Source organism: Myxocyprinus asiaticus, chromosome 31, assembly GCF_019703515.2.
Source record: "Myxocyprinus asiaticus isolate MX2 ecotype Aquarium Trade chromosome 31, UBuf_Myxa_2, whole genome shotgun sequence".
Classification (NCBI taxonomy): Eukaryota; Metazoa; Chordata; class Actinopteri; order Cypriniformes; family Catostomidae; genus Myxocyprinus; species Myxocyprinus asiaticus.
Genome location: NC_059374.1, coordinates 40,348,715 through 40,367,640, shown reverse-complemented (window position 1 = coordinate 40,367,640; position 18,926 = coordinate 40,348,715). Strand labels below are relative to the sequence as shown.

At 34.6% G+C, this 18,926-nt stretch overlaps 1 protein-coding gene across 1 annotated transcript; it reads right to left on the bottom strand.

The window, feature by feature from the left end:
* Positions 1-472: 472 nt before the first annotated feature.
* dhrs12la (dehydrogenase/reductase 12-like a) lies at positions 473-18,001 on the bottom strand. Its single transcript, XM_051665742.1, has 10 exons — positions 17,894-18,001; positions 14,532-14,665; positions 13,143-13,225; positions 12,722-12,817; positions 12,090-12,171; positions 9,614-9,675; positions 9,410-9,514; positions 8,026-8,116; positions 6,028-6,165; positions 473-1,307 (listed from the first exon to the last, which is right to left on the bottom strand). The coding sequence occupies exons 1-10, from the start codon at positions 17,947-17,949 to the stop codon at positions 1,192-1,194; spliced, it is 963 nt and encodes a 320-aa protein (XP_051521702.1). The 5' UTR covers positions 17,950-18,001; the 3' UTR covers positions 473-1,191.
* Between the last annotated feature and the right edge of the window lie 925 nt (positions 18,002-18,926).

The following is an 18,926-nucleotide window of genomic DNA, read 5'->3' as shown; positions in this document are numbered from 1 at the left end:
AATGAGAATGATGTGCTCGATCACATTTAAAATTGTCACAATGCAAAAAAATCTAAAGGGTTCTAAAAATTGGATCCATGCAAAAACAAGACAAATTATGACTATATTTTGCATTAATAAAATGTTTGAATATTTGCATTGTGACATAATAGCCATGATAGTTAAGCACATTTCCCCTCGAATATATATATATATAAATTAATTAATTAATTAAATATATATATATATATATATATATATATATATATATATATATATATATATGCAAAAAAAATTTTTTTTTACATTACACTTATGCAAATTATGTGCTTAAACATTTGAAAAAGGAAGAATATATATATATATATTAATGCTCAAATTGGCTCCATTGTCTTTTTCCAAAATATAAATTTATTTCGTTAGATTTTAGGGTGAAATAAGTATTTTTTTATGATTCACTCTCTGTTATCTGCCACATACTACAACACCCACCTTAAACACGCCTTCACAGATGTTTATTAATGTTTGACAAAAATGTGTCAAAGTACAGTCATCTCATTAATAATTAAGAACCCAATCTGTATATACAGTAATATAATCAAGTGTTATTGTCAGAACAGATAAATCAGATGTTTACAATTCTCTGTAACATCATGCGACATCGTAAAAACCAAAGAAACGTCCAATCACAACCTCTTGAAATCATCCTTTTCAGTCAGTTTTCTGGACATCACCAGGTGATTGGCTGCGAGTGAGTGATTGACAGCTGGGGTGACTCCGGTCAGAACAAGTTCCCACCTGATTGACCTGATTCGTTGGAGTCACACACCGTGATTGGCCGAGACGGATCATAAGGTGTTGGGACCAATGAGCTGTCGGAAAAGAACGATTCCCACTTCTGCCATGACCAATATAGGAGAGAATGAAATGTACAAGAAAGTAGAACAGGAAGTAGTCATTTTGAAAGAAAAATGTAGATATATTTAAGGTTTTATTGAGCATTACATTCTTTCACACCTTCAAACTTTCAGAGTTTGGAGAATATTTATTCTAAAAATGCTAAATAGATGCTAAATGTTTGATATGAGATATTTTAAGTTAATCCACACTGTTTTTACTTATGAGACGGGTGAGACTTAATTATCTGTCCATCAGTGAAACACAATATATTGTGTGTTAGTGTTCTAAAATCTATATTTCTATTGCAAGTGTTTAGTGAGGCTGGAAGCTCTTGGCGAGCTCTTCCATGACGCTCATGAATTTCTGATCTTCCAACTGTGAACTGTGCGTCCAGGCCAGAGGAAGGTGAGCAGACACCATCTGACGATCTATTACACAAAAAAGAGGATATATAAAAATATACAGTTCCAAATTATTCATAATGGCTGAAGGATCCAAATAGTCTATAGTCGTTTTCACACATACAGCCTTTTTCGTTTAGAGGTCATGTGTGAACTAGACCCGTTGAGAAATTGTTGTAACAAGAATTTTGAAGCTTTAGCTGTGTCCCAAATGACACACTATACGCTATGCACTAACAATATACACTATGCGCTCAGCCATGAAGTGGAGGATCATCCCAAATGGAACACTTAACATTTTTATTACTACACGGAAGCATTTGCCATTTAACAGCTGAGGGAAGTGACGTTTCAAACACAGTAGCATGCGATGTATTGCTGCTAGCTTTAGCGGTTTAGCGCTTTTGCCGAACTAAGTTTAACACTTGTATCTCAAACAATGTACATATTCACACAGTGTGGGGTGATGGCAGGGGCGCGGATAATGGTGGACCTGAGTAACAGGGGCCCTCACTGGTGGGGGGCCCACAGAAAGGCTTCATTGATATTTGATTATATTATCATTTGTTATATATATATATATATATATATATATATATATATATATATATATATATATATATATAGTAATAACATACTATTGGTTGAGATAAAACGACGCAAGGTTCTGTTTTCCACCTGTAAAAATGAAGAGTTACCCAATAATCTGCCTTGTCTCCTCCCATGTTAGCATCCCCCACCCCCACTCAACAAAAGCGAAAGTGGTCTGGTCCATCACACGGTGGGTGGTCCAAACTGAGTACACGGCATGAGTTTATCTATGATGCCTAACTGTTATTTTTTAGCACTCCACGAGATACGTAAATTTTTCCTCACATTAAGCCACCAAAAAATATATTTGAGAGACAAAATCACCTGTCCTTACGTTTAGATGTGGTTGTCTATTTAAAGGGACAGTACCGATTTAGCATGTGTTCTAATTATCAGTGTAAATGTAAATAGAATAATATATGCATGTAAACTATAAACATGTAACAAATATAAATGGAAAATAATACATGCAGTTTCAAGACATTTATTGATGGAATATAATGAATTGATAAATTTGATGAAAATCAATATGATGAAAAACTGACAAAATATAATTTGTAAAATTCCTCTTTTCAAACTGTACCTAGAAAGGTTACCTAGAAGGCGAGAAGGTCCCTTCATAATTAACAGCATGAGCTGAGAAATGATTTATTTTATATTTAAGTTGTATTGTAACCAAAATATACCTATATGAATTCATATAGAACAAAATCAGAATCGAATCAAGAGCTTGTGAATCAGAATTAAATCAAATCTGAAAATCTGTAACATACCAAGTTAATTTTGGACCCTGTGTAAATATCAGTTATCAAGTTAAGACTTTCTAAAACTACCAGAGAGCAGAATTGTCTCAGGATAGACTGAACAAACCAGCAGTCTTTTCATTTCAGAAATGTTATGGTGACTTTGCCAACAAGAAAACTCATAAATTTATACAATTTATTTTGTTTTGTAGGCTTTCAAATAATATTTGCATTTGAAAACAAAAAGTTATGAATTAGCATTGTTAAATATCCATCCACATACTGGATATTATCCCCAGCACAAACACAAATTGGTCAGGGGGCCCTTAAATACAGTTGAAGTCATTAAAACTCATTTTTTAACCACTTCACAGATTTCATATTAGCAAACTATAGTTTTGGCAAGTCGCTTAGGACATGTACTTTGTGCATGACAGATTGTTCCACTTTTAATTGACTATATCACAATTCCAGTGGGTCAGAAGTTTACATACACTAAGTTAACTGTGCCTTTAAGCAGCTTGGAAAATTCCAGAAAATGATGTCAAGCCTTTAGACAGTTAGCCAATTAGCTTCTGATAGGAGGTTTACTGAATTGGAGGTGTACTTGTGGATGTATTTTAAAGCTTTTCTTCAAACTCAATGCCTCTTTGCTTGACATCATGTGAAAATCAAAAGAAATCAGCCAAGACCTCAGAAAAATATTGTGGACCTCCACAAGTCTGTTTCATCCTTGTGAGCAATTCCCAAATGCCTGAAGGTACCACGTTCATCTGTACAAACAATAGTACGCAAGTATAAACACCATGGGACCACGCAGCCTTCATATCGCTCAGGAAGGAGACATATTCTGTCTCCTAGAGATGAACGTAGTTTGGTGTGAAAAGTGCAAATTAATCACAGAACAACAACAAAGGACCTTGTGAAGATGCTGGAGGAAACAGGTAGACAAGTATCTATATCCACAGTGAAACGAGTCCTATATCGGCATAACCTGAAAAGCTGCTCAGCAAGGAAGAAGCCACTGCTGCAAAACCACCATAAAAAAGCCAGACAACAGTTTGTAAATGCTCATGGGGACAAAGATCTTACTTTTTGGAGAAATGTCCTCTGGTCTGATGAAACAAAAATTGAACTGTTTGGCCATAATGACCATTGTTATGTTTGGAGGAAAACAGGTGAGGATTGCAAGCCGAAGAACACCATCCCAACCATGAAGCATGGGGGTGGCAGCATCATGTTGTGGGGGTGCTTTGCTGCAGGAGGGACTGGTGCACTTCACAAAATAGATGGCATCATGAGGAGGGAAAATTATGTGGATACATTGAAGCAACATATCAAGACATCAGCCATGAAGCTAAAGCTCAGTCACAAATGGGTCTTCCAAATGGACAATGACCCCAAGCATACCTCCAAAGTTGTGGTAAAAAGGACAACAAAGTCAAGGTATTGGAGTGGCCATCATAAAGCCCTGACCGCAATCTGATTTGTGGGCAGAACTGAAAAAGCGTTTGCAAGCAAGGAGGCCTACAAACCTGACTGAGTTACACCAGTTCTGTCTGGAGGAATGGGCAAAAATTCCAGCAACTTATTGTGAGAGGCTTGTGGAAGGCTACCCAAAATATTAGACCCAAGTTAAACAATTTAAAGGCAATGCTACCAAATACTAACAAAGTGTATGTAAACTTCTGACCCACTGGGAATGTGATGAAAGAAATAAAAGCTGAAATAAATAATTCTCTCTACTATTATTCTGACATTTCACATTCTTAAAATAAAGTAGTGATCCTAACTGACCTAAGACAGGGAATGTTTTCTACAATTAAATGTCAGGAATTGTGAAAAACTGAGTTTAAATGTATTTGTCTAAGGTGTATTTAAACTTCTGACTTCAACTGTAGTTATGTGACCAGGGCCCAAAATTTGGTGCTACGCCCCTTGGTGATGGTAAAGCATTCAACTCATATTTGTAAGGTGCTGTCTTCACATTAGTTTTGCTAGTTGCTACATTTTCCATTGTTTACAATTGTTTTGTCAGACCAGCAATACAGCCAATAACTCCGCCCCATCTGCTATGCACAACATGCCGTGAGCGCTGAGTGCATGAAGTGTCCAACATTCCACACTCCGTTTTGACGGTTGAAGAAGTACGTCATCCGGGTACGAATAGTACACTTCTTTTTGTTGTATTTTCAGAGATAAAATACTACTCGCACTACTTACACTACATAATGACGTAGAATAGTGCAGAAGTGTGTGGTTTGGACTCACCTTATGTGTTAACAAAGCCGTAAGATTAATGGTTTGAGCAAGTCTGAGGATGCACTGATTTATGAAGTTCTGGCAATTATTCAGTGCATGCAATTACTCTTAACACGTAAACAATTACGCAAAAATCTGGCAATTTCACTGCAATTTAACGGATTTAATGTGTGAACTGACTAATGCGATTTCTACTTTGTAAAAAATAAATTGTGTTTAATTGCCAAATTCACAGTGTAATACTTCTCTACTAGGGTTGCCACCCGTCCTGTAAAAAACGGGATCATCCCATATTTAAAGATGAAATAATGCATCAAAATTGTTCAAGATCATTCATTTAAACTTGATATTTGTTGGAAATTGGTAAGGGACTGTCTGAAAAGTCCTCACAATGACTAGTGATGTTTTCTGATAAGAATTGAAAAAATAAAATATGATTTGATTACAGAATTTGCACTGTGTCACGAGGTGACTAGCTCATTTATTCCCTTATTAGTACACAGTCTTGTATCTTTGTCTTGTTTTACAAAATTCAAATGCCATTTAGCCTAGAATGAAATGTTGTGATTCATCTTGAAACTGATTAGAACTCTTTATTAAAGGAGAAAATGAATGGTGAAAAATCTTGAGCAACCATGTATACAGTCTAAGTGATTTCCCTGTGCCGCAGGGTCATAAGGTCGCTTTGAGTTCACTCTGGCCGTGTCTGGTACGAAAACACCGCCCACTACAGCTGCACTGGAATACTGCCAATTCTCTTTGTTCTCTCCTCTTCTTGCTCTTCCCCACTCCCTCTCTTTCGTTTGATTTAATTTCTCTTTCATCTTCGCCTTCTCCCTCACTCTTCCTCCTTACTGCTTTTCTGTCTCTTTCACCAGTTGTTTTGTCTCCTGAAATGCTCACTTGTTGAAAGACAGTAGCTCTGTTCCAAAACCTAGTGAGCTGTCTACCTAGACAGCATTTTAAGGTGTCATCATAGGCACACTCTAGACACAAAGACAGTTCCATAAGGATTTCAAAACCATAAAATAACTTAGTTTACCCATATTCTATGGGAGCATTGTGTGGATGCGAAGCATTGTGTGCATGGATTTGCGAAGGCGGCAATTTTGCAATAAATTATCTTTTTTTTTTGGGCTGTGTATTCTCACCCTGAAAAAAATGCCCGCTGGGATTCTTGACAGCAGCCTCCGACAGGGCGAGCCATATGACCGTATCGGCTCCCTGATCTGGTGTCCGCAAACGCTCTTTCATAGAGCTGTGGAAGTCAGGCATTGCATTCGCAATGGCTACAGAGAGAGACAAAGAGGAGAATGTAAAAAGCACCTTCTGAAACATGTTCATTAACTTTTTGTTCAACATCAAGACTTAAGGTTAAAATTGATATGTAAAAGGGAAAGTGTATATTTTAGGTTCTGTAACTGAGGTTGAGGTAAGGTTAGGTTAAGGATTCGGGGTAGGGTTATGGGTAATGTTAACAGTGTAACTACAGATGTAATTAAATGAAGGTACTTTAAATGTAAGTAAAATGCAACAACACATATGCACATAAGAAGTACATTGTAACAAATGCTTAAGTACATAGTAATTAACCCTCCTATTACGTTCAGATTCTGCATACACCTTTTGCATTTACGGGCCAATTTTGACCCGGTGGAATCTGTTCATACATGTAAAAAGATTTATTTTTTTGGCATGTTAACTGACAAATATAAAGGTTATTTCTTAATATGCCTTTTTTTAGAAATACAATTTTTTAGAAATTCTTTGACATTTCTAAATATACATTAACTACAGCAAAACCAGTGTGATACATGTGAAGACATATTTTTTTATCAACATTTCTGTGACATTTTATCTAAATATAATTTAATATACAATTTATATTAACATCTAATATGAGAATTACTAGTAATTTGAATGAATTTCCATTTACTAACTGCTCAATACAACTTGGTGGTCAAAAGTTATGAAACCAACGTAATATTTTTCAACTAAACATCATCATGAACTGCCGTATGTTGATGTGTGAGTATACTGTAAGCTGGTTTGGCATCAGATGACAGCAGAGTAAAATCTGGACAATTTCCTCTTTCAAGCCCTATTAAGACTAATGTGTGCATGAACTTTTGCTCTCACCACACCCCCTTTAGACAGTAATACCTTTGGTTTAGTTTATTTGTTATGTTTGTTATGTCTGTCATGTCTGTTTTGTACAGGAATGTGTGTGTGTCTGTGTGTGACTATGTGTGTGTGCAGTCCCAGTGAAAGACAAAAAAGTGAGTGAGAGAGTATGGGGAAGAGGCTAAATGTAAGTGAAGTGTTTATGATAAATAATCTAATTCATAGGAGTACAAAAAAAAAATATGTAACAATTCTTTTAAAATATTATATCTATTAAACAATTGTATTAAAATCTGAAAAAAGTAGATTCCAGGGGGGATGAGGGGAGGTAACTCACCCCCCCCCCAATAATCAAAACAAGTAAGTTCAACCCCCACAATATTCATACCATGATTAATGGAAACAAGTAAATGCTTCACGCTGACCCCCCCCCCCCCCAAGCCAAGTCTTCACCCTTTATCAACCTCTCCCGGGTCAAAAATGACCGAACCTCGATAGCAAGGATTAAAGACACATAATAAAAATTGGGACCATATTTGTGTTTATGTTGTGCCAGCAACTAAAAACAGCGCAAATCACGCAAAAACAAATGTTCTCATTTACCAATTGCATTGTAGAAATGCGCTAGTTGCAGTCAGCCATGATTAATATATACCGCAAGTGAAACGCGTGCCAATTACAGGGGATTCTAGAGGTAAAATTAGTAATATTTAACATGCCAGTGCTTATGAATATACGTCCAGTACCCTAGGAAGAATAAAGACTGATATGACTAGAGTCTTCTCATGTGAGTGTACATCATTTTACTACTCTACTATTACTATTTTTTTCTGTTTACAAGTTTAGCAATTAGCAAAAAAATGAATGAGTGCACCTTTAAATAATCCTGCAGTGACAACTTGATTTTTAAAGGTACAAACATTCCAAGCAGTCTCAGTGAATACAAAAACTGCATGTATAATCATGGAATACATACAGTTCACAGTTCTTTAAATAAAATCTATGATTGTTGTGTGTGTGATTACTTGGCGTATCAACCCAGCCCGGGTGCATCACGGAGAAATGAATGTTTGGATGAGCTTTAGCAAACTGCTCCGTCATCACAACCTGCTGCCTCTGAAAAACAACGAATAAAAAAGTAATTTCTGATATCACAAGGGTAACTTGTTTATGAAATAAACACAGCTAATAAACTTCCTGTAATAGAGACAACACAAAGTCACTGAAGATTACAATAACTTAAAGCTGAAATATGCAACTTTTTCTGTGTTCAAATACTTTGTCCTATACCAGCTTAATATGCAGAGACAGCCAAAAGCCATTCATAGGTTAATTTTCTTGAAAACTGTTAATACTGTGTCTTTGTGGCACAATGAAAATTCCTCTGTTTGTTTTGAGTGACCCATCTTAAAAGAGACAATAGCATTGACTCAACCAATGGCATGAGTTGGGGGTGGGACTATCTGTTTGTTCAATCAATGGCAGAAGAGGGGGGCGTATTCAGAAAGCTATTTTGAAAACGATGTTAATTTTGCAATTCCGTTTGATGGTGCTAGTGTTGCAGAAATTACATACTTCAGCTTTAAAGCATTATACTAAATCAAAACTTTCATAATTGTTCAAAACAGATAGTTCATAACGTTGTTAAACATACTTAAATGATTCTAAGTTTAGTCATGAAACTCTACATGAGTGCAAGCTGATAGGTCCTTTGACATGCAATCAACTTGCGCATGCTCTCTCTTTGTCTAACATTTAAATTGCTTCAGTTGTTTGCAGGTAAGCCGGGTTTCACTCAAGCGAGTTTTCTCTCTGAAACCCTCCTCCTCCCCAGCATCACCTGTCTAGATCTGCTTCAAGGGGATTGCATGTTGGTCAAACTTAACTTTTTTGTTCAACATCAAGACTTTAGGTTAAAATGTATGCTTCAGGTGGTTTAACTGGTCAAGTTTTTTAAATAACGTTTTAGCTATTTTGCAGTTCACTCTCTCTTTGTCTAGCATTTCAATTGCCTTCAATTCAGTTGTTTGCAGGTAAGCTGGGTTTCATTGCAGCGCACTATAAGAGTTTTCTTTCAGAAACCCTCCTCCTTCCCAGCACCACTGGTCTAGATTGTGCAGCAGCACTATGCCCTTCATACTTGATGCAGCATGTCGTATGTATGTTAAATTGTACAGCAGGATGTCTGGTGTTTGTTCTAGCTGCAACAAGTCTTTTGCAGTAGCAGCAGCAGGAGCAGCCTAAGCAGATCTAGTCTGCCAAGACCAAACCAACCAACTTGTCATTCAGAGAGTTGTCATGACTGAACAACATCATAGCAAACAGGTCCAACTAAGTGTTCTGTATGTGGAAACAAGCCTTTGATCTGAACTAAACCTACACATCAGAGTGTATCTCATATGAATATACCTTGTTCTGTGCGTATACCATAGTGCCGTCATATCTTCCCCTCTCAGACTGCAGGTTCCCTGTTCGCAATTTCTGCACGAGCATCCCACCTGATGATACCGTTATCTAGAAGAGAGAGAGAGAGAGAGAGAGCAGCTGATTGCTGGTGACCCGTCTAACCTCTCTGTCTATCATTCTCTCAGTCTCTCTCTCTGGTGTACTCACCACTCTGGGGTCAGGGCTCTTCTCCAGCAGAGGAATGAGGCTCTTGATTAGAATGTACACAGCTGAACAGCAGAACAAAAATATAGAGAGGAAAGACCATATGAGATCAGATTGAAACAGTCTTGAAGATGTGTCAGTTTTTGTTTGTGAAAGATGCTCGATATGAGTTAGTCGGAAAAGCATAGAGATCTTCCAGTCCATGTTGCGGGTAATTTTTGAGTTGTCTGAAATACTGGTTAACCTACGTTGTTCACCTTGAAATTTTGTGCCTCATTTAGGGTCATGAACATGAGTGCAAAGTGTTGACACACTGATGTGTTGTGGAATGTGTGTAGATCATTTCTATTACGACTATGATGTTTGTGGGTCAATTGACCCGCATAATTTCATATTCAAAAGCAGCTGTACAGACCCAAAATAAAAGCATTTCTTTGATGTATGTTGGTTTCTCTTACTGCAACAGACTTTGTCAGACACAGATGGTAAAAATTAGCTCTCATTTGCATTTTCGAGCTATCTAAAATACTAGTTAACCTATTCTGTTCTCCTTAACATTTTTTTGACCTCTATTAGGGTCATGAACATGCATGCAAATTGTAAACACACTGATGTGTAGTGGAAAGTCTGAATATCATTTGTATACACAATGATGTTGTAAACAAATACAAGCCTTTTTTATGCAAGCCTTTTTCTGATTTTTTTATTTATTTATTTTTTTGGTAAATAAATGAGCTTGTATTTTGAGTTGTGCAGTTAAAAAAAAATTTCCTCTATAAAGTCTACATATCATATGTTCTCATTCTTTCTTTTTATTTATTTATTTATTTTTTATCTAAGTCATAAAATTAAAGGTTTACTGTTTTAAGCTGGTTCAATGCTGTTTTTTATTGTATTTAAACTCAAGTTTAGGTCCTATCTAGAAGGGAGGGGCTTCTATGTGAACATAGGGAACTATGAATCTGAATGGACATCCATGATGTGCGGAGTCCCACAAGGCTCAATTCTTCACTGCTCCTGTTCAACCTGTATATTCTCCCATTAAGCTAAATTATGAAAAATGACCAAATTGTGTACCATAGCTATGCAGATGACACCCCGATTTCCCTAGCCCTATCGCCAAATGACTACAGCCCCATAGACTCTGTTTGACTGTGCGTTGATGAAATTAAATATTGGATGTGCAGAAACTTACCTCAGTTAAACAACGACAAGACAGAGGTCATTGTATTTGGCAACAAAGGCAAAATTCCCAAGGTAAACACATACCTTGACTCAATGGGACATAAGACAAAAAAATCAAGTAAGGAATCTTGGTGTCACTTTGGAGTCAGACCATAGTTTCAGTAGTCACATCAAAGCAATAACTAAATCAGCCAACTATCATCTAAAAAATATAGTGAGAATTAGATGTTTTGTATCCAGCCAAGACTTGGAGTACTGCAATGGACTTCTCACCGACCTTCCCAAAAAGACCATTAGACACCTGCAGCTCATTCAGAATGCCGCTGCCAGGATTCTCACATGAACCAAAAAATCTGAGCATATTACTCCAGTCCTCATGCCTTTACACTGGCTTCTAGTTACATTTAGAATTGATTTTTAAGTATTATTACTCGTTTACAAATCACTCAATGGCCTAGGACCTAAAGACATTGCAGATATGATTGTTGAATATAAACCTAACAGACCTCTCATATCATAAGGATCACATCAGTTAGAAATACCAAGGGTTCACTCAAAACAAGCTGAGACTGCATTTAGCTATTATGCCACCCGCAGCTGGAACCAGCTTCCAGGAGAGGTCAGGTGTGCTCAAACAGTATTGAAGTCCAGACTGAAAACACATCTGTTTAACTGCGCATTTACTGACTAATCACTGTGCTGCACTCACTGATTGCACTGCATCCTTTTATATCTGTATTCTTTTTCTTTTTTATTAATTTGAATAATTTTTACTTTTTTAAATGTATCTTATCAATATTTATTCTTATTTCTTGTTCATAATTGATTTTAAAATATTTTTTTATGTATCTTATATATATATATATATATATATATATATATATATATATATATATATATATATATATATATAATAATTATTTTTTAAGCACTTTGAATTGCCATTGTGTATGAAATGTGCTATATAAATAAACTTGCCTTGCCTTGCCTTAAACTGCATGGGTCAATTTGTCGTAATTTTGTTTTCAACATAATAAGGGTTAAACATAACGAAGTTAAAATTTCATTTGTTCTCATATTTTCTATTGTCTCTGACAGGCCACAATAAAGGTTTTCTGTTTTTACCTGATTCTTTGCTGTTTTTCATAGTGTGATTTTTGGTGAATTGCATTGAAACCAATTAGGCCCCTACCAATTGTTTGACTGCTACCATATAACATGTACCCATTTTTTTATTTTTACATAATATGAGGGTTAAATGAGATTGATTTGTTTTTGTGTGTTTGTTACTTACCCAGAGAGTTGCTGGCAAAGCTTTTCTCCAAGCCCTCTCCATTCACCTCCCTCTTAGTCATCATACAGCCGGCATTATTGATCTGTCTCATTCATATCAATCAATCATTCAATCAATGAATCAGTTGAAAACATCAGCCATTTAATAAATCAATCAACCAACCAACAATCTATCAAAATAATCTATCAACCTTAAAAAAAATAACAACAAAAAAAACAATAGAAACCCTCAGAAATGTCAATGGTTTTAATGGTGATAATGGGAATTTTATTGTTTTTAATGGAAACAATAATGGTCCCTGTGGGTCTCTACTGGTAATGTGTTGGCTTCTATTGGTGGCATGATTTTTCTAGCCAATACCATTACTGACCAATACATGAAAACCAATTCAAACATTAAATCATAATGGAGCATGGCCCGTAACTATATTACACTCTTAATGGTACTTGTAGTGGAAACTATTAGAATTTCTATTGTTTGTCTTTTTAAAGCAGGGAAGTCATTTTACATCCAACCAGCCAACCAACAAAATCAATCAAATTATCATTACCTCTATTGGCTGGTTATATAGTCAATCAATTCAAAATACTATATTTAAATATTTAACTTAAAAAGATGTAAGACAGCCTCACCAGAACATTGAGAGTTTTGTATTTTTTCTTAAAAGTCTCGGCGAACTCCCACACCTTCTTGGTCTCAGACAGATCCAAAATGTGCACATAAATTTCCTGAAACCAAGGCCACGGGTTTGTATTATATTCAGCATTACAAACAGATGTAGAGCTATAATCTGTGTTTTAATAAACGTAAGTGTGTGGGCCATTTCAATGAGCTTGTGAGTGAATGTGAAGTAATTTGCACACTTTTACAGTATTCTTCATTTAGTAGAAATAAGAAACCAGGGGTTTATTGTCTTGCTCTGTGGTGCAATGGGAGTAGCTCATAAACTGGCCCTTCTGGGGTTTAAATCTATGACCTTTGGATAACCACCAGCCTATACATTTAACTACTAAGCCACAACCCAAACATCCTAATTTTTAAACATACACATACTTTGTTTCCAGACTCCTTGATGATCTCCGCTCTGGCCTCCTCTGCCTTGTCCTTGTTCCTGCAAACCATGTGGATCATACCACCTTGAGGAAAAGGACATACACAGTTTACATTTGTACACAAGTGTACAGAAAGCATTTTGAAAGAATATATGTACACCAGTGCTCCGCCGCTACTGAATCTTCAGGGTCATGCCAAAATACATGATATTTTGTGTTTTTGAGTTGTGGGCTTGCAGCCTGAATTAAAGCTCGTCCAAAAATGAAAATTCTCTCATCATTTACAACATAACTTTCTTTCTTCTTCAGATCACAAACGAAGATTTTTTAGAAGAATATCTCAGCTCTGTAGGTTTATATAATGCAAGGGAATGGTGGCCAGACATTTCAAGCTCCAAAAAGCACATAAAGGCAGCATAAAATTAATCTATACAACTCCAGTTGTTTAATCTATATCTTCTGAAGCGATGCAATCGCTTTGGATGTGAAACAGATCAATATTTAAATCCTTTTTTGCAATAAATCTCCACTTTCACTTTCAGGATGTGAAAGTGAAAGTGGAGAATTATAGTAAAGAAGTACTTAAATATTGATCTGTTTCTCACCCACACCTATCATATCGGTTCTGATGATATATATTAAACCACTGGAGTTTTATAGATTACTTTTATGCTGCCTTTATGTGCTTTTTGGAGCTTTAAAGTTCTGGCCACCATTCCTTTGCATTGTATGGACCTACAGAGCTGAGATATTCTTCTAAAAATCTTTGTTTATGTTCAGCAGAAGAAAGAAAGTTATACACATTTCAGATGGCATGAGGGTGATTAAATGATGAGAGAATTTAAATTTTTGGGTGATCTATCCCTTTAAGAATAGACATTTCCAATCATATAAAAAAATAAAACATCACAAATATGTTACAAATACATAATATAGTTACTAATTTTCTATAAAAAATTATTATATGAAAAACAGTATCAAATAATCGAAGTGTTTTTAAAATTAGTTTATACATTTTTATATAACTAGCAGAATTCTGTTGGAAACACGGATGTACACCACATAGCAAAATGCATGTGGACCCAAACACCACAACCATATGTGCTAGTTGAAAATTTAATTTCAAAACCATGGTTATTAATAGGGAGTTGGCTTCCTTTTGTTGCTATAATTGCTCTTTTTGGAAGTCTTTGCATTAGATGTTTGAACATGGCTGTGGGGATTTGCTCTCATTCAAACCTGATAATTAGAAGGGGATATCCACATCCTTTTGGGCATACAGTGTATAAACCATGGGCACATAGTTATTTTCTATCTTATCCTAAAGACACCAGAGGGGCATTATTTAACATTCTAGCTAAAGTAATTGCTCTTGTCCACCCACACGCACCTTTCTTGGCGATGGCCATGGCGGCTGCTTTCCCGATGCCACTGTTCGCTCCAGTGATCATGAAGGATCGGCCTGCCATCGACACATCCAGGTCTTTCTCCATGAAGTTTTTAGATGCAGACACAAACCCCCCCCTGGGACACACACATGTAATTAGCCTAGAAGTATGACAGGGTTATGCAATTAACTCTAGACTAAAACGTGGCACCTGTACACCCAGTGACATATCTTAGTCCTCAAAAACACACTAACTAATTAGCAAAATAAATAGGCTAATCAACAAATTCTGCAGTATTTTGGAGCAAATTCAAGGTATGCAAGGCAGCAAAAAAAAAAAAAAAGAAAAAAAAGTGACCCAGGCTACATTAAATTGGGTTTACTTGCATTAAGAAATACATAAAAAATAATTTCAACTCGTCTGTCTTTTTCTTTTAAAAAAGCAAAAATCAATGTTACAGTGAGACACTTACAATGGAAGTGAATGGGGCCAGTTTTTGGAGGGTTTAAAGGCAGACATGTGAAGCTAATAATTTTATAAAAGCACTGACTTTAATTCTTCCATTAAAACTCATGTATTATTTGAGCTGTAAAGTTAAATCGTAATTTTTACAGTCATTTTAAGGTTTTAGGGTTTGCTGACATTACATCGTCATGGCAACAAAGTTGTAACAGAAAAGTGATTTAATCACACTAAAATCATGTTAACAAGCATATTGTTTATGTCTTGTGGCTATACTTTTGAAACAGAGATTATTTTAACATTTACGGATTGGCCCCATTCACTTCCATTGTAAGTGCCTCACTGTAACAGTTTTTTAAAGAAAAGGAGGGACGAGTCAAAATTAATTTTTGTGGTTATCAATATTACGCCACAAATGCTGTTGATTGAGCTTGTATTGAACGCCAAATTTTGCTTTAATAAATTTCAATGTTTGATTTAAACACAAAAAAAAATTCTAAACTGGTTTTGTAATACATTTGCTTATATTTATAATATCTATTTCTGCTGTACAGCACTTTGGCTCAACCTCCGGTGTGCTTAATAAATAAATTACTTTTCTTTAGTAAGATAAACAATTTTGGTTGCATTGCCACTTGATGTCTAATATTAAATCTTGCTCCTGAAGCAAAACCAGTTGAGAACCGCTGTCCTAAAGTGTCTCCTTGCATCATTGCTTAGCTAATGAGAGCGAGCCATCAGTGCACCCTCTGATACCACCGCTCCTGGTATCAGCGGCCCTTGTGCCCTTGACCCGATGTCAAAGACTGGCTTTGTCCGTGCGTGCCAGCCAGTAGCCACCGGGGTGGAGAGATAAAGAGGCGCAAGGAGGCGCCAAGGGGGGAAACTAGCAACGCTCGGTAAATGCATGCTCTGTTATGAGAGATGTGTGTGCCATTATGGGGCATTAGGGGTCGTGTCGGGTGACACTGAATTGGGGGGAATATCACAGAGATGCAAAAGCCACTGATAGACAACTTGCAGCAGTGAGACAATGCAAAACAAGTATCATTTTAATGAGGACTCCATTATGAGGATTTCATGTATAAGCACACTCTATTAGCAAAACAAAATGTGTTGTCCCTGAGCTCCCAGAGCATGTTAAAAATAACATTGTTTTGTTTTGTTTTTAACACATTCAGTGTCAGAATAATGCTTTCTGAAAATGCAAATGTGAGAAAATGAACATTACCTTTGGGTGAACCACTTCTTCCCACATATTTACTTTTCAAATGATCACGTTTAATACATTATTTTAGGTAGAAGCAAAAACTGAGGTAGGCCTACGGTCAACTGCACAACATTTCATTTCTAAAGCAGTGTTTCCCCAACACTGATCCTGGAGAACCCCAGTACTATTCTCTTATTTAAAACCAGATTCAACTCACCAGCTCCTTATCATATTTGGTGTTTCAGACAATGGATACATTCAAAATGTGCAGTGCTGGGAAACAGTGCTCTTGACGATAAATGTCACATTATAATTTGATGAATTACAATTCAATTTAAGGTTAGAACCATTTCTAATGGTCAAGGCATATATGTGTCTTTCTTCCAACTCTTACTAAGGGTACACTAAAATAAATACAGAATTCTATACCAAAAGCTTAAGTAAATCTTAATGGTATAAAACTAAGTAAAATCTACTTAACTTTATGACATTATATTGATTAAAGTGAGTAAATTTAATTAAACATTTTAGTAAATTCAGTAAGTTTTACTTACAAATATGTTATCCATAGTATTTAAACTTAGTATAATTTAAAGAAACATCTAATTAGAACTTGTCACGTTTTGAGTTTTCCTTACTAACATGTGTTTAATCACGTATTACATGACATATGGAAACTTCCCCTGCATTATTGTGATAGAAACAAGATAAAGAGCACGCAGACCTCAACGCTTGACAGTGACAGTGACAATCAACAGATATTTTTATTTGATCATGAACAGGTCATTTTGAGTAGAAAATGAACTTAACACTGAACAAAATGAGAATTAACAAACGTAACAACAAAATGAACAATAAAAACGGTGTAAATAATCTAGCAAGCTCATTAATTATTCAAGCCTAGTGTATACTGGGAACACCAGCTCCGAAAAGTTACGTAAAATGTACTTATTTTATTTAACACTGAAATGTACTCAAATTGGCAAATAAATATGACAAGCATTTCTACTTTAGGATTAATGCATACTGACACATTGTAAAAAATAACCAACAATCATAAATAATATTTACTTATAAGCTAGAGCATTCATTTTTACATGTTTGAATGTAGAACTTACTTAATATTTTTAAGTTTATGCTTAACTTATTCAATATAGAAAGTACTTAATCATTTATGCTATATTTACTTATACTCAAATAATAATAATAATAATAATAATAATAATAATAATAATAATAATAATAATATTAATAATTCAGTGCAGGTAATATAACTAAGTTATAAATTGCATGGGCCTTTATTTCAAAAGGTTAAAAAGTATATTATAATATATTATATTTTTAATTCGTCCACTGTAGTTGACCAATACTTAAAAAAAACATCTCTGAGATGCATGCCTCTATTTTCAATTTCTGTGTATCTTTGAGATAGATTGATAGATACCAAATGTTTTTGATAGTTATAATATATTACTTTCATATTATATTTATATATTAATATAAGCTATAATAATACAGTAGTACGTTTCATGAAACTTTCCACTGAATTCAACACATAATGAACTTCAATGTATATTCATTACTTATCTGTTGTGTATTGTAATGTTTGTTAATGTGACAGTAGGCTATTACAATAACCTTTTCGTGTAGTTATTTAATGTTATAACATTTTTAAAGTAGTGCAGCTCTTACTTGGTGAATTCGGTGAGTCCTTTCAGGAACCATGCTGAGTTGCGATACAGAGACATTCTCACAGCCCGAACTGTCGCTCAGGTCGCCCGCTGTCCTGGTGGATGGTCGTCGCTGCTTTTAAAGGGGACCGCCGCCGGGTCACATGAGCGAGGAGAGCCGCGGGTCAACACTGCCTGCCCTCTATCGGTGATGAAAGAAATATCATATTCCAATCCTTGACATCTTTCTTGAGAGATTCATTTTGTCCACTGGAGTTGACAAAGATTTCAGAAAAATAACATCTTTGATATAATACATGCCGCTATTTACAAATTCTAGTGTATCTTTAAGACCAAATAGTTTGGTCATTAATTTTTAATGCCAAAAGTTTGATAGTAATATTATATTATATTATATCATATCATATTATATTACATTATATTATATTATATTATATCATATCATATCATATCATATCATATCATATCATATCATATTATATTATATCATATTATATCATATTATATTATATTATATTATATTATATTATATTATATCATATCATATCATATCATATCATATTATATTATATCATATTATATCATATTATATTATATTATACTATATTATATCATATTATATCATATTATATTATATTATATTATATCATATCATATCATAATATATTATATTATATTACATTATATTATATTATATCATATATATCATATCATATCATATTATATTATATTATATTATATTATATTATATTATATCATATCATATTATATCATATTATATTACATTATATTATATCATATTATATCATATTATATTATATTATATTATATCATATCATATTATATTATATTATATCATATTATATCATATTATATTACATTATATTATATTATATCATATTATATCATATTATATTATATTATATTATATTATATTTTATTATATTATATCATATCATATTATATCATATTATATTACATTATATTATATTATATCATATCATATTATATGATATTATATTATATTACATTAA